Genomic DNA, 21,735 nt, shown 5'->3' with positions numbered 1-21,735 from the left:
GATCTTGATAAGATGCTCTCCCTCCTCAGAGATGGTTAAGTCCTCAAATTCACCAGGCCAGGGTTTCTGTGACACTTTTATTGTCTTGAATTTATGGCTGTTTGTTTTGACTTGAGTATATAAGGTAAGATGTGCTTTAGGACGGGGGAGATCTTGTAAAAAGACACCCCATTGCAGCATCTCTGAGACTTATTGAGACTTATGCTGCAATGTATTTCTCTGGTCATGTATGCATCTCTAACTCTTTGACTTATTTTTGATTAATGGATGTTGTATTGTTACAGTCTCATCTCTGAATTGGCTTCCTGATGATTTATTATGTAATTGGCAGAATACAATTTTACCTGACAAATAAAATGTTAAGTTTTGATTAATTCTGGAGTTTTGCGATTTCATTGTATCCAGTAGATTATGAGGAGTCTTCATTACCTTTATAGTATGGCATAATTTAATTGATTAATAGGCGGATTTGATTATTGTTAGCCATAGCGTGCCGATAACATGTAGACCTTTTAGTCATTCAACCACTGGAAGTAGCAAGTTGTATGGGCTTGGCTAAGGATCTGGTTTTTTAAGACTAGGTAAGAGTTAATGCGACCAGCTTATTCAAATATAGTTAATCCTGCATCCTCTGACTGTTTTCAGAGTGTCGACATATTGTCCGTGAGAAGAAGCGCAAACCCGGGGCGTGGAACTCTGAGCGATGTTGGTCCCTAATGAACGTACAATTTAGAATATCGGACCTCAGAAAATATCAAAACTCTAAATTAAATCATAAATGATGAATGTGATCCGTTCTCACAATTAGAAATACAATCTAAATTTTAGGATCATTTAAATTGGAGTCAGATTGAATTCGGAGGTAAAAAACTAATAAAAATAAATTCTAATAAATAATTAAATTCTTTTCAGAAGCACTAGAAAAGGCTTACATACATTAAACCTTCAACCATGCTGTTAGTTTTGTCATTGGGCTAATAGATGGACTCCTACACTTTTCCTTCTCTGGTGGAGTCCGGACTTTGGCACATATTTGTATATGTATGATTCTGCAACTATTGTCGGTAAGATGACTTTCAGTTTTGCCATATGAAAGACAGAGCATATGAACGACAAGAATGGGATTCGATGGTCTCGGACATCTCGTCATGTATGTACTCATTTTCCTGATGGGGGCTGGACTATGGCATTTCTGTATGTATTTGCTGCTATTTTTGGTAAAGATGACATTAAACTTTGCAACAACATCCTTCAAAACGATAAGAGGGTGCGAGTAAAACACCTTCCACGAAAGAACCGGCCTCTTTCAAACGCCAAAGCATTTGAAGGACAAGGATGAGATTCGATGGACTCGGCCACCTCGTCATGTATGTACTCACTTTCATGATGGGGGCTGGACTATGGCATATATGTATGTATTTGCGGCTATTTTCTATAAAGATGACATTAAATTTTGCAACAACATTCAAAACGATAAGAGAGTTTAACAACTTTTACAGAAACACCAGTCTCTCGAATGCCAGAACATATGAGCGACAAGGATGGGATTCAAACCCACGAGTGCAAATGCACAATAGATTAGCAGTCCATCACCTTAACCACTCGGCCACCTCATCACGTATTTTCCTTTTTCACTGGTGGAGGCTGGACTGTGGCACGTATTTTTATATGTATGTTATTGTAACTATTTTCGGTAAGATGACTTTCAGTTTTGCCATATGAACGACAGAAATGGGATTCAATGGACTCAAATTTCAATGGAAACAATTTCAACATTTGACCAATCAGAGTCGAGACAATGTTAAAGCCAGGGAAGGAACCGTTCCAATATTCACCGCTAGGTGTGCAGTCAAACAGGTTAATCAGATGTCAATCAATTTTCTGAACTGAGCCGAAGGTACACGAAAGAATGACACGGTTCTCTGGGGGCGGGTCAAAGGTCAAAAAAGTTAATTGATTTTCGACAATCAGCATCATTCGACATAGCACAGCATCGTTTTGTGTGAAGTACTGGATTTTTTTTGATAGTGATTTCTTAAAAAAAGGTAAGAAAATCTACATAATTGCTCGTATTAATGTTTTAGTGTGTTGTATTTCAAATTTTGATACTTTAATCTAAAACCGTTTAATTTCTTGGAGAAAAAATGTCTGGAAAATCCCATAAAGCCATGTCAGACGCTGACTGGATTTCATGTCTGAAAAAGTTTGCCAGAACAGGAGTTTGGCCATCAAATGAGGGCAACAGGAACAGGCCAGCTCCTCTGCAAAAAAAGTGGCATGAGATTTATCAAAGGGTGTGTATTTCGTTTACATGATATATTGTTTGTTGAAATTTGCTTAACAGAGTAACGTTAACTTGTTAGGCTTCAGTACGTTTAGTACAGTATTTGTGTAAAACATGTCATACTTGTTTTTAAACAATAATGTGTTTAAAATTTGCATGTATTTTGAGATTTACATTGAATAATTTACTAAAGTTTGACCGTTTATGAGAGAGATTTGAAAAGGTGGGAGAATGTATTATGAGTGTACAATACAGCATGTGGTTTTAAGGCCTGAAATGTTCCTGTCCAGTTCCTCATTCTTTTTCTTCTAGAGGTAAAGTTGGTTTTATATTCGGATATTCAGACATTCTCCTCAATAATATCATTTCAGAAAAATATTCTTTGCAAATTCTAAATAGGAAACATCATATTAGCAGACAATGATTAGTGATTATAAAAGTACAGCATGGTTCACAGTGTTAATGTTGTTTTCAAATCATACTTGCATGCTAATTCCGATCGAATATTCAAAGTAATATGGTAAACAATATAGAGGCTGCTAAATGAACGAATGTGCGATTATAAAACCAACTTTACCTCTATCTTTTTCTTTTCATTTTTGGAGATACAAACTGTACAATTACATATTAGATAAATATTACACACATTCTAAAAACTGTGTTAAATTAATTTACAAAGCTATTGTGTGCTTTATTAAGGGAGTCATTAAGTTAAAATTCTTGTTTAGTTATAAAAGTTTTTTGTATTGTGTAAAATTATTTATTATATTTTTCATGATTTTTTCAGATTGAGAAATGCCCATTGCAGTCTCGTGGGCAGAGGAGGTGTGCTGAAATGCACATGTGGTTTTCACACTCAAAATGGACATTTATGAATCAATATGTGTTTATTAATATTTACTACAATATCTTTCCTTCTCCATGATTATATGTATTTTTGTGATTATTTTTAGCAGAGTACTGCCTCTGCTGCTCCAGCACAAACGGTGCAATAGTCTGCCCCTCCTGTATCTGCTCAGGAGGAGATGGAGACGAGACAACTTGAGGCATAGCCCCAGCCCCCGTCTACTCCATCAGTGGCATCAAAGATTTCACCGCAATTGTCAATGGCACTTTTTTTTATTAAAAATCAAAAGAAATGACAATTTCAGTGTTTCAAGTGTTCAGGGTGCTCAAAGTTCATTCAAAGTTCTAAACATAAGAGAGAAAAGAACAAAAAGCAATAAAAAAGTTAAGGTGTTGCTAGAAACCTGCTTCTTTTCACACCTTTTGTACAGTAGGGGGTAGCATTTTATTTTATTTGTTAATTTTGTATTTATTCTGTTAAAATTTAACTTATTTATTTTTGGATTTTTTATTCTATGTTCATTACTGTTTTGTTGACCAATGTTATATAAATATTTCATTTATAAATGACTGGTCCTTGATTTTTAAGTCCACTTTTCGTTGGTTTCTGTTTGTATTGAACATTTTATATATATTGTTTATTTATATTGGTAATATTGTATTGTTAATAACTAATTTATTATTTTTATATTTTCTACTCTATATATTTAATACTGTTCTGTTGACAATTGTTAGATAAATAATGCATATATAAATAACTGACTTCTCCTTGACTTTTAATTCCATAAACACTGTAGCTCTATGACACTTCTATAGATCATTTGTACGTCAAAATACAGAACAATAATAACCAGAAGCATAACAGTGCTACAACAACTACTAAATAAAAACACATTTTAGTTAGTATGCTTTATATTTCATAAAAGAATATTTAAAAACACAATAACAAAGTGCTTAGGCATATTTTATTTACCTTGGAGCGTTATACATTCAAATTGTTTGTTTATTGAGTAATAAGAAACAAATAACAATAAAGCGTCTTTAGCTGGATTTGAACCCCAAATGTCATGACTTGATGTTGTACAAGGATTTGACGAAAAGTTCTGCAAATCCTATTGCCTTAAAAATCAACGGCATCCCAGGACATTCCACTACATGGCTTTCCAAGACAGTTCTTTTGATCTCCTTTCGGTGCACTTGCATTAAAGCCCTTGTCCATTGTTTTGTTCACATGCTTTTCCGAGTAGCTGTGCACAATGCCTTGATCACAAACCCCCTTAAAACTTTCAGTTTAAAGTGCCTATTAGGGTTGCCAGGGAAAATACTACGCTGCATGAACTTTGGCGCAAAGAGGATGATGCGGCGCTTTGTCACTTGGACATGGCGCTAGAGATTTAAAGACTTGAGCCTGAACGTGTAGCCAAAGATTTTGTTTGTCAGAAGTGGGTTCTGAAACCATGTCTCCAGTGGAGACTGCGACCTGAACATAGTGCCTTACATCGCTCAGCCATCCTGACATGCTTGCATGGCCTGAGCTGTCTACTAAGACCCACACCGCAGCACAGTGAAATAAAAGCTGGAGTGTCACAGCTTGCCAAGCCACTGCAGTCTGCCTTGTTGGTGCAGTAGGCAGCGTGTCAGTCTCATAATCTGAAGGTTGTGAGTTCAAGCCTTACATGGGGCAGGGTGGTAACTTTTGGCAAAAGGGAGCACTTAGATGACTGGGCGGCATTTATTATTCCCTTCAATGCGGTTCATGCTACCCGGGAGCAAAAGATGCTACAGCTTCTCTGGAGCGCAGGCGGCGTGAAGTTCCAAGAACATTTCCTAAGTCTGAGTCATTTCCAATGATGGCAAGATGCTCCCATTCCTGACACGTAATCGATTGATGTTCGGTGTGGATCTTTCAAATGTCATGACTTGACGTTGTACAAGGATTTGACGAAAAGTCCTGTGAATACTATTGCCTTAAAAATCAACGGCATCCCAGGACATTCCACCACATGGCATTCCACGACAGTTCTTTCAATCCCTTTTCGGTGCACTAGCATTAAAGCCCTCGTCCACTGTTTTGTTCACATGTTTTTCCGAGTTACTGTGGACAATGCCTTAATCACAAACACCTTAAAACTTGCAATCTAAAGTGCCCATTAAGCTTCCTAGGCACACTGCTACGCTGCATGAACTTTGGAGCAAAGAGGTTGATGCGGCACTTTGTCAGTGTTACTGTATCACTTGGACAGAGAGTTAAAGACTTAAGCCTGAACGTATAGCCAAAGATTTTGTTTGTCAGAAGTGGGATTTGAACCCACGCCTCCAGCAGAGACTGCGATATGAACGCAGCACCTTAGATCCCTCAGCCATCCTGACATGCTTGCATGGCCTAAGCTGTCTCCTAGGACCCACAGTGAAATGGAAGCTGGTGTTGTCACAGCTTGCAGAGCTGCTGCAGTCCGCCTCGTTGGCGCAGTAAGCAGTTTGTCAGTATCATAATCTGAATGTCATGGGTTCGAGCCTCACATGGGGCAATGTGGTAGCTTTTGGCATACGGGAACGCTTAGATGACTGGGCGGCGTTTTTTATTCCCTTCCGTGCGGTTCATGCTTCCCGGGAGCAAAAAATTCTACAGCTTCTCTGAAGGGCAGGAGGCATGAAGTTCCAAGAACATTTCCTGAGTCTGAAGCAAAGATGGCAAGATGCTCCTATTCCTGTCAAGTAATTGCTTGACGTTCAGCGTGGATCTGTCAAATGTCATGACTTGACGTTGTACAAGGATTTGATGAAAAGTCCTGCGAATCATATTGCCTTAAAATCAATGGCATCCCAGGACATTCCACTACATGGCATTCCAAGACAGTTCTTTCGATCCCCTTTCGGTGCATTTGCATTAAAGCCCTCGTCCATTGTTTTGTTCACAGGCTTTTCCGAGTTGCTGTGGACAATGCCTTAATCGCAAACGCCTTAAAACTTGCAGTTTAAAATGCCTATTAGGGTTGCCAGGGACATTACTACGCTGCAAGAACTTTGGCGCAAAGAGGTTGATGCGGCGCTTTGTCACATGGATATGGCGCCAGAGATTTAAAGACTTGAGCCTGAACGTATAGCCAAAGGTTTTGTTTGCCTCCAGGGGAGACTGCGACCTGAACACAGCGCCTTACACCGCTTAGCCATCCTGACTTGCTTGCATGGCCTGAGCTGTCTCCTAGGACCCACGCCGCAGCACAGTGAAATGGAAGGTGGTGTGTCACAGCTTGCCAAGCTGCTGCAGTCTGCCTTGTTGGCGCAGTAGGCAGCGCATCAGTCTCATAATCTGAAGGTTGTGAGTTTGGGCCTCACACGGGGCAGCGTGGTAACTTTTGGTACACGGGATCGCTTAAATGACTGGGCGTTATTTATTATTACCTTCAATGCGGTTCATGCTTCCTGGGAGCAAAAGATGCTACAGCTTCTCTGGAGGGCAGGCGGCGTGAAGTTCCAAGAACATTTCCTGAGTCTGAAGCAATGATGGCAAGATGCTCCCATACCTGACAAGTAATCGCTTGACGTTCGGTCTGGATCTGTCAAATGTCATGACTTGACGTTGTACAAGGATTTGACGAAAAGTCCTGCGAATCCTATTGCCTTGAAAATCAATGGCATCCCAGGACATTCCACTACATGGCATTTCACGACAGTTCTTTCGATCCCTTTTCGGTGCATTTGCTTTAAAGCCCTCGTCCATTGTTTTGTTCACATGCTTTCCCGAATTGCTGTGGACAATGCCTTAATCGCAAACACCATACAACTTGCAATCTGAAGTGCCCATTAAGCTTCCCAGGTACACTGATACGCTGCTACGCTGAACTTTGGAGCAAAGAGGTTGATGCGGCGCTTTGTCAGTGTTACTGTATCACTTGGACATGGCGCCAGAGAGTTAAAGACTTGAGCCTGAACGTATAGCCAAAGATTTGGTTTGTCAGAAGGGGGATTTGACACCAAGCCTCCAGGGGAAACTGCGACCTGAACACAGCGCCTTACACCACTCAGCCATCCTGACGTGCATGCATGGCCTGAGCTGTCTCCTAGGACCCACACCGCAGCACAGTGAAATGGAACGTGGTGTGTCACAGTTTTCCAAGCTGCTGCAGTCTGCCTCGTTGGCGCAGTAGGCAGCGCGTCAGTCTCATAATCTGAAGGTCGTGAGTTCGAGCCTCACAGGGGGCAGGGTGGTACCTTTTGGCACTTCGGAGCGCTTAGATCACTGGGCAGCGATTTTTAGTCCCTTCCGTGCGGTTTATACTACCCGGGAGCAAAAGATGCTACAGCTTCTCTGGAGGGCAGGCGGCGTGAAGTTCCAAGAACATTTCCTGAGTCTGAAGCAATGATGGCAAGATGCTCCCATTCCTGACACGTAATCGCTTAATGTTTGGTGTGGATCTGTCAAATGTCATGACTTGACGTTATACAAGGATTTGACGAAAAGTCCTGCAAATCCTATTGCCTTAAAAATCAACAGCATCCCAGGACATTCCAAAACAGTTCTTTTGATCTCCTTTCAGTGCACTTGCATTGAAACCCTCGACCATTGTTTTGTTCACATGCTTTTCCGAGTTGCTGTGGACAATGCCTTAATCGCAAACGCCTTAAAATTTGCATTTTAGAGTGCCTATTAGGGTTGCCAGGGATATTACTACGCTGCATGAACTTTGGCGCAAAGAGGTTGATGCGGCACTTTGTCACTTGGATAGAAAGGGTGCTCGCTGCAGAGCCATTTGAGCAGAGCTGAGCTCCAGCAAAGGGGAGCATGAGCTCTCACTCCTCCTCCTGTAAGCTGTTTTAATGCGTACACCAACCCCGCCCCTAACCCTACCCCTAGTGACATCACTCGTAGAAGAAGTGGAGAAAGGAGAAGTGGAGAAAGGAGGAGCTCAAGCTCCCCCTCGCTGGAGCTCAGCTCGCCCAAATGGCTCTGCAGCGAGCACCACTTGCTTGGATATGGCGCCAGAGATTTAAAGACTTGAGCCTTGAACGTTTAGCCAAAAGATTTGTTTGTCAGAAGTGGGATCTGAAACCACACCTCCAGGGGAGACTGCAACCTGAACGCAGCGCCTTAGACCACTCGGCCATCCTGACATGCTTAACTGGCCTGAGCTGTCTCCCAGGACGCACACTGCAGCACTGTGACATGGAAGCTGTTGTTCTACATCCAGCCCAACACCAGCAGTCTGCCTCGTTGGCGCAGTAGGCAGCGCGTCAGTCTCATAATTTGAAGGTCGTGAGTTCGAGCCTCACACGGGGCAGCGTGGTACCTTTTGGCACACGGGAGCGCTTACATGACTGGGCGGCATTTTTTATCCACTTCCATGTGGTTCATGCTTACCGGGAGCAAAAAATGCTACAGCTTCTCTGGAGGGCAGGAGGCGTGCAGTTCCAAGAACATTTCCTGAGTCTGAAGCAATGATGGCAAGATGCTCCCATTCCTGTCAAGTAATTGCTTGACGTTCAGCGTGAATCTGTCAAATGTCATGACTTGACGTTGTACAAGGATTTGACGAAAAGTCCTGCGAATCATATTGCCTTAAAATCAACAGCATTCCAGGACATTCCACTACATGGCATTCCAAGACAGTTCTTGAGATCCCCTTTCGGTGCACTTGCATTAAAGCCCTCGTCCATTGTTTAGTTCACATGCTTTTCCAAGTTGCTGTGGACAATGCCTTAATCGCAAACGCCTTAAAATTTGCAGTTTAAAGTGCCTATTAGGGTTGCCAGGGACATTACTAGGCTGCATGAACTTTGGCGCAAAGAGGTTGATCCGGCGCTTTGTCAGTGTTACTGTATCACTTGGACATGGCGCCAGAGATTTAAAGACTTGAGCCTGAACGTTTAGCCAAAGGTTTTGTTTGTCAGAAGTGGGATTTGAAACCACAACTCCAGGGGAGACTGCGACTTGAACACAGCAACTTACACAGCTCAACCATCCTGACATGCATGCATGGCCTGAGCTGTCTCCTAGGACCCCCACCGCAGCACAGCGTAATGGAAGCTGGTGTGTCACAGCTTGCCAAACTGGTGCAGTCCGCCTCGTTGGCGCAGTAGGCAGCGCGTCAGTCTCATAATCTGAAGGTCGTGAGTTCGAGCCTCACACAGGGCAGGGTGGTAACGGTTGGTACACGGGAGCGCTTAGATGACTGGGCAGCGTTTATTATTCCCTTCAATACGGTCCATGCTACCCGGGAGCAAAAGATGCTACAGCTTCTCTGGAGGGCAGGCAGCGTGAAGTTCCAAGAACATTTCCTGAGTCTGAAGCAATGATGGCAAGATGCTCCCATTCCTGACACGTAATCACTTAACGTTCTGTGTGGATCTGTCAAATGTCATTATTTGACGTTGTACAAGGATTTGACGAAAAGTCCTGCAAATCCTCTTGCCTTAAAAATCAACGGCATCCCAGGACATTCCACTACATGGCATTCCAAGACAGTTCTTTTCATCTCCTTTCAGTGCACTTGCATTAAAGCCCTCGACCATTGTTTTGTTCACATGTTTTTATGAGTTGCTGTGGACAATGCTTTGATCGCAAACACCTTAAAACTTGCAGTCTAAAGTGCCCAGGGACACTGCTACGCTTCATGAACTTTGGCGCAAAGAGATTGATGCAGCACTTTGTCAGTGTAACTGTATCACTCGGACATGCCAGGTCGTGCCAGAGAGTTAAAGACGTGTGCCTAAACGCATAGCCAAAAGTTGGGTTTGTCAGAAGTGGGACTCACACCCTTGCCTCCAGGGGAGACTGCGACCGGAACACAGCACCTTAGACCGCTCTGCTATACTGACATGCTTGTATGGCCTGAGCTGTCTCCTAGGACCCACATCGCAGCACAGTGACATAGAAGCTGGTGTGTCACAGCCTGCCCAGCTCCTGCAATCTGCCTCGTTGGCGCAGTAGGCAGCACGTCAGTCTTATAATCTGAAGGTCACATGCTTTTCCGAGTTGCTTTGGACAATGCCTTAATCGCAAATGCCTTAAAACTCGCAGTCTAAAGTGCCCATTAGGGTTGCCAGGGACACTGCTACTCTGCATGAACTTTGGCACAAAGAGGTTGATGCAGCGCTTTGTCAGTGTCACTGTATCATTCGGACATGGCGCCTAGGGCTGTAATAATACACGATATGAAATCGAAATCGCGAATCTACGATCCTGTGTCGCGTTGTGATAAAGGAGATTCGCGACACACCCCGTGACTACCTTTCCAATAACGTCACGCTTGCCTGCAAAAGTTGAGCTAGTTGAAGAAGAACGTGAGGAAACAATTTTTTTTCACTCGACATTACGAGTACTGCTCCATTTATGCCCTTGCAATATGCGTTTAGCCGGGAGAGCTCGCACAGAGCTCTTAGTAAGGGACCGTCTGAATGTGTCAGGAATATCAAAAACAAAATTAACGTAACCCCGCTTGACAATAGACAATGGCAGAAACATTGCCAATGCTGTCAAAGCGGCCGGATTTTCACAGCATATACGATGCTTTGCTCACACTGTTAATGTGGCTGCACAGAGAGGGATGGGCGTTCACCAGATGTCCCGACTCCACAGAGTAAGGAAAGTTGTCACGTTTTTCACTGCAATGTTGACATGATGGTGTTTCTGAAGAATTTTCAACTTTTTGGTTTTCTTGAGAGAAATAAGTTGTTTATTTGTTTAATGTTTACTTGACTTGTGGTTTGAAGCACAGGCATTAAGCCTCAGTGTGAAACAGTAGCCTAAAGGTAAGTGAATTATAACAGCGCAAACTTTTCTGTAACCGTGCTTTGCACTTTCTGTTTGACCCTTTGGGAGTGCTGACTGACAGGTGAGTGATGCGTGAGGTCAGGAAACACGACGAAGCTTTCAGTTAAGATGAACACAGTTTCTATAGTTATACTTTATTTAGAGATAAAGGTATATGGCTCTGCATATAATCACTCTATCTTGCTGGAGTTTATAGCCGTTTCGCTTTACTTCAGGACACATTAATGCCGCTCTGAAGGTCTAATCGCTGTTTTAAGTTATCCAGAGCTGTATGAATATACAAATCTTGAATATCACGATATTATTAAATATTACAATTGTAACAACACAGACAGCAACACCTTAGCACAATCGATAATCAGCTGATTCAGTCGTTTCATAAGAGGACCGTGCTTCTTCTTTTTTCCTTGTCAACATAAAGGCAGAGAGGTGCGCCTTGTTTTCGGCCCCTTGTTCAACTGCAAGGCATACTTAATTTGCGGGACGATAACGTATAACCCGTGCCTAAAGACACATTGCCAAAGAAGCAAAATAGAAGTAGAATATTGCTGTTTGATACAGACGTGTTGATGCTAAACCAGCACTGATGTTGACCTGGATCTGTAATAAACGCAACAAATAGGCTTTACTTTTTATTTTACAACTTATAAAGCATGTATGCACATTGATGCAATATCATATTTAAACAACAAAACTGTTTACAAAAGGTCAACATATGCGCGCGTTGTTGTTGTCTTTTCATCACGCAGCGCACACTTGAACCGCGAGGGAGAGAGAGGAAACCATATAGCAAGACATATTCTTTAAAATAATGATTTCTATTAAAAATGTAAAAGGTTTTGTGATTACAATAATAACAGCGGGGCATTAAATAAATGCATATTTTCCGTGAAGCGGGCAATTTGAGGAAGTCAGCTATTTTTATTTGACGGAAGAAAAAAACATATGATTGGAAAAAAACAGCCTATGCCGGTTATTAAAAAGAATCAGTCAGTATTTTCGTTTTGTAATATAAATTAATTATTTAATTGAAAATAATTCAGGGCATTCCTATTTATTTTATTCATTTTATTTAGATTATTCTGCTCTTCTGTGCTAAACACTGCAGGTGCGTGAAGATGCTCTGTTGTTCTGTTCTGTTATTAATATGCTAGCATTTAAAAATAAATCAGTATTTTAAAATGCAATATTTAATGTGTCAGACACAAAAAAGACAAGTCAATTTGTTTAATATAAAATTAATAGTAATCTGACCAGTTAACCCTTAATAAGCGATTAATGAGCGGCGGTTGTCAGTTAGCAAAATTAACGAAATGAGCATCCCTAGTGGCCATTTATTTAGTTTTTCTATGTAAGAGAACTTGATTGAAAAAGAATTTTCAACATGCTTGAACCATCTACACAATGGAGTTTAGTTCTGTTTGGTTTTTCAACAGTATTTTGTTACAAAGAAAACAAAAGTGATATAGCTTTGGCTATTTTTTTATTTTATATATTACTATTTATATTGTTAATAATTTGTATAGTTAATATTGTTTTTTGATGTTCAGTTTATAAAGATTTTTCAAATGTTATTTAATAAAAAATTGTTTTGAAAATCTTTTTTCCCACCCCCCACGGAAAAAAAAAATTGTGATACGAACCGAATCGTGGGTCAAAAATCGTGATACGAACCGAATCGTGGGTTTGGTGTATCGTTACAGCCCTATTGATTAGAGTAATTAAATGGTTTAAAGATATTTGAAAGGTTGAAACAAAATCTGTTATCTTGTTATTTTTAAATCAACAGGAGCGGTTTAAATCAAGATTGGCAAATTTGCATCAACATCACCAAGACTGCTTTAACCGCTTTAACGAAGCAGAAAGTGAATTAAGACAAAAGACTTGCCTACAAAAATCAAAGCATTGTGAGTATTTAACCTAATTAATATATCATTATTTAAACCTACCACAAACTGCCATTTGGAGGTTTAATGGTGCATTTTCTTTTGAATTATTTATATTCATTCTAATCTTCATACTCTCCTGAACAGCGTTCATCACCTGCAACAGCAACACTCACATCATCTCCATCCTGTCCTGAGCAACCTACATCATGTGCAACTGCAACACTCATGACATCTTCATACTCTCCTGAGCAGCGTTTATCACCTGCAACAGCAACACTCAAAACATTCTGTTCAGCAAAGAGTCTACAATGAATTCTGTTTTGATTCTCCTTTTACTCTTACTTCATAAAAACATTTTACTACATGAAAAAAAAAAAAAAAAGTTAACGGTACAATTTTTCCATTGTGTTTTATTTGTTCTGGTCAGTGTATACATAATGCAACTTTGAAAATAGGTAATTACTGATTTATATTTAACCCATTTAATTAACTTTTTATAGTTTTTTTTTGTGATTGGCTAAAACATTCATTTAGATTTAGAAGTTTTGAGTGATTAAGGCAGACATTTTAAATATGCAAGCTTTTATTGAGCAATGTTGTTCTATAGATTTTAGATATTTCTTTAGGTAGCTTTGCCCAGATTAGTTTTGAATTAGGAAACTCAAGGTATCAGCACCAAATTATCTACTAATGAACGGGTCTGGATTGGATCCAGATAAGCTACTTCATCAATGGGTTCGGGTCTAGATTGGATCCGGGCCGGATGAGCTAGTCTATCAGCGGGTCTGGATCGGATCTGCGCCGGATGAGCTACTCTATCAGCGGGTCTGGATTGGATCCGAGCTGGATGAGCTACTCTATTAACGGGTCCGGATCGGATCCGGATGAAGAGCTTTATTACCGGATACGGGTAACGTCTGAAATGGGTCCGGAACGGATACAGAATTCTTATCCGTTCCGGATCCGTTGCGCTGTGCAAGTAGACTCCAGTACAGACCCATTTGCGGACCCGTTTCTGTTGCGGATCATGTAATACCTCCGGCGCGGATCTGTTCCGGAGTCATTTTGATATCCGGAAAACCTTTAGGCAGCAGTAAGCCTCACAAATACTTAAAATTGATTTACTTAAACTGCTTAAACTTTATTAAAACTGTTAGCACTAATATATTGTGTTAACTACACTTTGTTCATTTTGTGCTTTTGTTCCTTTGTTTATTGGTCTTAAAGATAAGCCTGCTGTGAAAAAATAGTTTCTCTGAGATTATGTGTTATGTAATCTTGTTAAAATTTATTTCTTAAAATAAAAGTATAGAAAAAAAGTATCGTTCGAAACCGGTATCGAATTCAGGGTATCGGTATCGAACACTTTAGAACAATACACAGCCCTAGTCAAGTGATGTGATTTTGCAGGTCAGAGTTCACCAAGCTTGAACTTTGCAACGCAGTGAACTGCGAAACTTGATGCACAAACTTGGTTTCCGGTCTGACGCATTCACGTGCGTATGAATGGAAGTCTATGGGGAGAAAAGTCCAGTGTGACCGCAGCTTAAGTGCAAGTGAATAGTTTCTCTCCAGTGTGGCTCACCATGTGTAAATTAAAGGACGATGATCGGCTGAAACTCTTCCCACACTGAGGGCATGTGAATGGTTTCTCTCCAGTGTGGATACTCATGTGTCTATTAAAGTTTGATGATTGGCTGAAACTCTTCCCACAGTGAGTGCATGTGAATGGTTTCTCTCCAGTGTGGATCTTCATGTGTTGATTAAAATTTGATGATTGGCTGAAACTCTTCCCACACTGAGAGCATGTGAATGGTTTCTCTCCAGTGTGGATCCTCATGTGTTTATTAAAGTTTGATGATTGGCTGAAACTCTTCCCACAGTGAGTGCATGTGAATGGTTTCTCTCCAGTGTGGATCCTCATGTGTTTATTAAAGTTTGATGATTGGCTGAAACTCTTCCCACAGTAAGTGCATGTGAATGGTTTCTCTCCAGTGTGGATCCTCATGTGATGATTAAAGTGTGCTAATTGGCTGAAACTATTCCCACACTGAGTGCAAGTAAATGGTTTCTCTCCAGTGTGGATACTTATGTGTTGATTAAGGTGTGATGAGCAGCTGAAACTCTTTCCACACTGAGTGCATGTGAATGGTTTCTCTCCAGTGTGGATCCTCATGTGAATCTTAAGAATGTATTTTCTTCCAAAACTCTTTCCACACTGAGTGCAGGTGAAACAATTATTGTCTCTCCTTTTAAAATCAGTCTGTAAATGAGTTTTGTCCTCAATTTTGACATGATGTTCCTCCTCTTTACTCCTCTCCTTCTCTTCAATTAGGTCTGAAATAAATAAAAAAAATATTAGTTTTCATTAAGTCTTAAAAACTCTCATCAAAAGCTGAAAAGTTAAAAGACACTGGAAACGTTCAAGGTGACAGAAGTTACCCTTCGTTCCCCAAGGAGGGGAACGGAAGTGCTATAAGTGGATTTGATCTTGGGAAAATCCTCGAAATGGGAGGATTCGGTTCAGAAGCCGCTTGTCTGAAAGTGTATTGAACGGGCCAATGAAAGCAATGAATTGGCAGCGTAAGCTTGCGCAGGTGTGCTTCATTGCCAATTATCCCAGCATATAAGCACACCTGGAGCGAGCAAACGCCATCCTTTTAAGCTGAAGAGACTTTCTAACAGCTAAGGGACAGTCATTATGGCGACGGAGTATAGCACTTCCGTTCCCCTCCTCGGGAACGAAGTTTTACTTCTGTAACCTCGAATGTTCCCCTGCGGTTGGGGAACTTCAGTGCTATACAGTGGATTTGATCTTTGGGAAAATCCACGTATGGGAGAACTATGAAAAACGCCATAATGACTGCACCTTACCAATGCCCCCGATGAGGGGATAGTCAAGGAAGCGGGACGCACCCACATCATGGGAGGCGCGGCCTTCCAACGTGTCCCTGGCCCTAATTTATCTCCCTTCAACAGAAGTTTTACGGATTTAGATATATTTTTTGGGAAGTCGCGTGCGTCTAGATGATTCTAGGAAAATACGACAGTACGTTGGGAAGCGTGCAATCCCGATAGGGAGGATGCTGCGGAGGCCATCCGCTACCCAAGGGGGGAGATAAAATGGCAGAATTACATATGGACTAGCCCTAAGAAGGGGGAGTGTGCATAGACAAAGAGGTTAGCGGAGAGGGAAGACATGGGTCCACCCAGAGCAGACACCTATACCCAAGATGCAGGCTGACCAGCGGGCAGACCAACAACGTAGTGGGCCAGCAAGTGACTCCTCTGCTGAGTCAGTGCTGGGGTCCACGGAGGAATCTGCAGGGCTCACCTGACGGGGAACTTTACTGACAGATAAAAGGGCACACGTATCTACGTGTTAGGGACAATGGCGCAGCAAGCGTGTTTCAACACCCTACTGAGTTGTTTCCTCAATCACCAAAGGGTTGCCTAATACCCTTGAGGAAACCGGCTCCACTCGCAGATTGTAAAACCTTGCAAATGTGTTGGGTGTCGCCCAGCCCGCAGCTCTACAAATGTCTGTTAGAGAGGCACCACGTGCACAAGCCCAAGAGGATGCAACGCGCCAAGTGGAGTGTGCACGCACTCCCGGGGGACACGGCTCACCTCTGCTCGAATAAGCGAGTGAAATGGCATAAAATACAGTGGGATAATCTTTGTTTCGATACGGCACTTCCCTGCTGCCGACCGCCATAACAGACAAAGAGCTGCTCAGATGATCTAAAGTGCTGAGTACGGTCCACATAAATGTGCAGCGCGTGAACTGGACACAGTAAGGAAAGGGCTGGGTCTGCCTCCTCCGGGGGCAGCGCTTGCAGGTTCACTACCTGATCTCTAAAGGGGGTGGTAGAAACCTTGGGCACATAACCCGGGCGGGGTCTCAGGATAACGTGAGAGTAATCCGGCCCGAATTCCAGGCACGAGTCACTGACCGAAAATGCCTCCAGGTCCTCGACCCTCTTGATGGAGGCCAACGCGACCAGCAGAGCTGTCTTCAGTGACAGAAATCTTAGAGATATTGAATCGAGTGGCTCAAAGGGATCTGCGCGTAAACTTGTGAGAACGAGGGCGAGATCCCAAAAGGGCATGAGAGGGGGCGGGATGGATTAATTCGCCTAGCACCACTGAGGAACCGGATGATGAGGTTGTGCTTTCCCACGGTGCCGCCAGCTACCGTGTTATGATAAGCGGAGATGGCTGCCACGTAAACCTTGAGAGTGGAGGGCGACAGCCTGCTGTCCAGCTTCTCTTGGAGAAAAGAGAGCACAACACTGATCTGGCAATTTCTGAGGTTTTCTCTGCGAGAGACACACCATGTAGTGAATAGACTTCGATTCAGGGCGTAGGGGCACCTCATGGAGGGGGCACTAGCCTGAGTGATGGTATTAACCACGGCACTCGGTAGGTTACCCAAGTCTTCCTCACGTCTAGGGACTACACGTGGAGGTTCCAAAGATCAGGGCGAGGGTGCCAGATGGTGCCCTGTCGGCTAACGGCTGCCTGCTTTCGAGTTGTACGGCGCGCCCGGGGGCGGGGCAGCACTCGTTGGCGGGCGCCCTCGGCGAGGAACAGCGGAGGTGGATGGCTCGGCGGGCGGAGCGGGCTTACGACCGCGCCGACAGATGACATTACCCATCGCATCCGACTGCTCTTTCACCGCCTTGAATTCCTGGGTGAATTCACCGACGGTGTCGCCGAACAGGCCAGCCTGGGATATGGGCGAGTCAAGAAAGCGAACTTTGTCAACATTGCGCATATCGGCCAGGTCTAGCCAGAGGTGGCGTTCCTGAACCACAAGTGTAAACATCGTCCATCCCCAGTGCACACGCGGCGGACTTAGTAGTCCGAAGAGCATAGTCGGTTGTGGTGCGCAGCTCATGTAGTAAGCCTGGGTTAGACCCGCCCTCGTGCAGCTCGGCTAGCGCCTGCGCTTGGTAGCGCTGGTAGGTGGCCATCGCGTGCAAGGCGGAAGCAGCCTGGCCCGCAGCCTTATAAGCTCTGGCTCCGAGGGAGGCAGACAACCTACAGGCTTTGGACAGGAGACGGGGCGGACCCCGCCACGTAGGGGCGCCACGCGGACAAAGATTGACTGTGATAGCGCGTTCCACTGACGGGATCGCCTCATACCCCCTGGCAGCTCCGCCGTCAAGGGCGGTGAGGGCGGAGGGACACGCAGCATGGGCTGAGAAAGTTACCCTCCAAGACTGCGTGAGCCTACTGTGCACTTCCGGGAAGAAGGGGACCAGAGGCTTCGAAGGCTTCGCCTTCTGGTCCTCCACGTAGCACCCATCTAGTCGGTCCGGCCGTGGAGATGGGGGATGAACCAGCTCCAACCCCACGGCCGAAGCAGCCCGGGAAACCACGGCTAACATGTCCGCTTCAGGATCCATTTTGACGGCGCTCACCTGCCCGGAGGCGATCTTAGCTTGGCAACGGTCATGGCATAGCAGTGACGACATGAACTGCCCGCGAGCACCACATTAACATGCTGGACCCCTAAACATGTAATGCAGTGATCGTGTCCATCATCCGGAGCCAGGAAACCCCGGCAACCAGAAACGCACAGTCGGAGCGCCATCCTGAAAAGGACGTGCTGCATGACTGTGTTGCTCTTTTAAGAAAGTTTGCAACAATACGCACCGCTCTGGAGGACCGGACCCAGCTCGACCGTCTGCCGCCGCGAAAACCCACTCTGGAACGGGAGACACTCGTTCGCTCTGAAGTCGCTGAACCAGCAAGAGGAACCCTCATCGACTCGATCAGAAAATCTCTGAAGCGAAAAGGATGGCGTTTGCTCGCTCCAGGTGTGCTTATATCCTGGGATAATTGGCAATGAAGCACACCTGCACAAGCTTACGCTGCCAATTCATTGCTTTCATTGGCCCGTTCAATACTCTTTCAGACAATCGGCTTTTGAACCGAATCCTCCCATACGTGGATTTTCCCAAGATCAAATGCACTTATAGCACTGGGGGTAACAGCTAAACAAACTGCTGAATATTTGCCTCGCAGACATGAGACATACCTGTACAGCATCTACATAAAGGCTGGAATGTGCACCTTTCCCCCCTTGTGTGCTGTTGGGTTCATCCATTCTGGGGTGATTTTAAGGCTTAATTTGGCCAAAACTTTCTGTGTTTCAGCAAAAGGACTGATATTTGGGGACATCTTATTTTGGACATATATTGGGAAAATGCTTTGAAAAAAAAAACTCAGTACACTCTGTATATTGCAAAGCCATGACCGCAAATAATCATGCATTTATGATTGTTGGTGTTTTCTGTGATGACAGTCAACATTGTTTAATTGGTCTCCACCCATGGGACGGCAGAAAGGAAATGGGTGAGAGTATAAAGGAAGAGGAGAGTTGAAGAGGGCAGCATTATGTGGTGTTTGGAAGAAAGTGTGCTGTCCTGAAATCATTAGCATTTTTTTTTTCATTTGAATTATAAGTGCTGAAAGTTTTGTATGGAAGTTTTTTCCTAACAAAATTAAAATGAAAATTCAAATGCTTAAAAGATCAAATGATAAATCAAATACTTAAGCTATAAATCAAATCCTCAAACTGACATCGCAAATGATAAATCCTCAAACTGACATCGTAAATGGTGAATCAAAATGCTCAAACTATAAATCAAATCCTTAAACCGACATCGCAAATGGTGAATCAAATGCTCAAACAACTCCGCAAATGGTGAATCAAATCCTTAAACGACTCCGCAAATGGTGAATCAAATCCTCAAACAGACATCGCAAATGATAAATCAAATGCAATTGAGGTGTCAATCAACCAGCATAGGCGGAGCTTTAAGGCGGAAGAGTTTGTTGTTGACAACTACCGGTAGCTCTATGACTTTTTCAAGGAGTTCAGATTTGGGTGCTGTTTTTGCTCCTAGCTTGAAGTAATCAATCACAGAACAATACTTTGATAATTTTATTATAGCATTTTATAAATGAAATCCAAACATTGTAGTATAATATTAAGTAGGGGTCTGAAGAGATGCCAACTCCACGATACAAGATGAGACGCACGATTGGGTTCAGGGGAACGAGACAAGTCGATATTTTTACACTACTTTAAAGAAATTCTTAATGATGAGACATATTCATGGAATAGTCTTCAAATATATGAATGGAAAATATATTTTTATAAAAATTAAAAAAAAATGTAATCACAAAATGCAGAACAATTAAGGTGTTTGTTTTTTACTTGTAATGAAGTCCTACACGATGGTAATAGATTAATTACGGCGTTTAAAAATCTGTTCTGCACTTTACTAAAGCAGCTTTCAGCACATCTCGCTCCGGTGAGAAAAAAAAGCGGTGACTTTACACCCACACGGCCAAGCGAGTGACATGCATCACAGAGGCCATGAGAGGGGTCTGGCTGCAGACCTGGTGCAGTGCAATCTGGGCTACATCCAATGCTTTTTAATGGGCTCACCTAACCCCACCCCTAACCCTAACCGTCACAGTCACTAGCTCCATTTAAGTGCATTGTGTCTGACATTGCATCGCTGAGTGATGCAATCTCAGCTTGCATCATAAAGGCTGCATCCAGATACTACTGGAGGCCAGCCTTGCAGGTGTATGCAAAGCACTTGATTTGCGGTTCAAATTCAATCCTGCTTCCAATCTTCAATGCTAAATTCACCCTCACGGTCAAGACAACTTTTTATCTTAATTTTACCGATTTAATCTCACGAGAACTCGTGACACCCTTAATATTAAGAGTTAATTTTAAGTTTGCTCGCGGCCCACCTGCAGGATTGCTGAGGCCCACTTGTAATAAGAGACTAATTATACATAAAAGAATGACAAATGACACAAGAACAAGAAAGAAACTGATTCCTGTCTTTCAATGAGTGCTTATGTGCGTTTAGGAGAACTAGGCAGCACACTCAGGGCTGCAAGATGGATTTAATTTAGTATTCTTATTATTAAAATATATCTGAATGAGGATCAAATGAATGAGTTGGTGTTTGAGAATGAAAATTAACCTGTTTGTTCCTGCAGATCTTCCTGTTTGACTGTGAATGTTTCTTCAATCTTCACATCTTCACTCTCCTCTTTAATAAACGCCATCTTTATAACAGTGTGGAGATCAGTCGCTCAAGCAGGAGTTTTTCTCTGTCTTTGGACACTTTATCCTGTTTAATATGAACAAAACAATAAAAATGTCCTGTTTAAAATTAATAAAACAATGAACAGAAACAAAATAACTTCTCTTCAACACTTGCTTCAACAGTTTCTTTATATGAGAGTAATTAACAAAAAGAAATCAGGTACGTCCATGCATAGAGGTAAAGTTGGTTTTATATTCGCACATTCAGACATTCCCCTTTATAATATAATTTCATAAAAGTATTATTTGCAAACTCTAAATAGTGAAATCATATTAGCACTCAATGACTATCAAAGTACAACAATGTTCACAGTCAAATAAACAATGTTGTTTAGAAGTCATACTTGCATGCTAATTCAAATCGAATATTCAAAGTAACATGGTAAACAATTTAGAGACTTATAAATGAACGAATGTGTGAATATAAAACCAACTTTACCTCTATTGTCAGCTAGAAAGAATGAGCTGATTAAAACTCCGTTTCTCATACATAGTGATGTATATTTAGAATGGAATGACATTATGCTATTTAATCAATTAAACCTTCATTAAAACACCTACACGTTTATGTTTCTTTTGTTTATTCAAGAATAGAGGTAAAGTTGGTTTTATATTCGCACATTCAGACTTTCTCCTTAATAATATAATTTCATAATAGTAATATTTGCTAACTCTAAATAGCGAAATCATATTAGCACTCAATGATTATAATGACAAAGTACAACATTGTTCACAGTCAAATAAAGAGTGTTAATGTTGTTTTCAAGCCACACTTTTATGCTAATTCCGATCGAAT

The 21,735-nt window shown here is 42.4% G+C and overlaps 2 protein-coding genes and 3 non-coding genes across 5 annotated transcripts in view; 3 read left to right on the top strand and 2 right to left on the bottom strand.

Annotated features, from left to right (window-relative positions):
- LOC137487288 (uncharacterized) overlaps positions 1–21,735 on the bottom strand; it is a 372,332-nt gene that overhangs the window by 315,337 nt on the left and 35,260 nt on the right. The gene's annotated exons all lie outside the window — the stretch shown is intronic.
- trnam-cau (transfer RNA methionine (anticodon CAU)) lies at positions 7,261–7,333 on the top strand. The gene has a single exon. It is a non-coding gene; the product is annotated as a tRNA-Met (tRNA).
- trnam-cau (transfer RNA methionine (anticodon CAU)) lies at positions 8,337–8,409 on the top strand. The gene has a single exon. It is a non-coding gene; the product is annotated as a tRNA-Met (tRNA).
- trnam-cau (transfer RNA methionine (anticodon CAU)) lies at positions 9,191–9,263 on the top strand. Its single transcript has one exon. It is a non-coding gene; the product is annotated as a tRNA-Met (tRNA).
- Positions 12,437–21,735, bottom strand: part of LOC103910726 (gastrula zinc finger protein XlCGF28.1) — a 9,574-nt gene continuing 275 nt past the window's right edge. Inside the window, exons 2-3 of the mRNA NM_001444620.1 lie at positions 20,815–20,964; positions 12,437–15,127 (exon numbers count right to left, since the gene is read on the bottom strand). Of these exons, the coding sequence (NP_001431549.1) occupies positions 14,337–15,127; positions 20,815–20,899 (876 nt within the window). The 5' untranslated portion in view covers positions 20,900–20,964 and the 3' untranslated portion in view covers positions 12,437–14,336. The remainder of the gene's footprint in view (positions 15,128–20,814; positions 20,965–21,735) is intronic.

This window comes from Danio rerio, chromosome 4 (assembly GCF_052040795.2).
Source record: "Danio rerio strain M-AB ecotype USA chromosome 4, GRCz13ab, whole genome shotgun sequence".
NCBI classification, from domain to species: Eukaryota; Metazoa; Chordata; class Actinopteri; order Cypriniformes; family Danionidae; genus Danio; species Danio rerio.
Note: the sequence above shows the minus strand (reverse complement) of the source record. Positions and strands in the feature narration are given on the sequence as shown.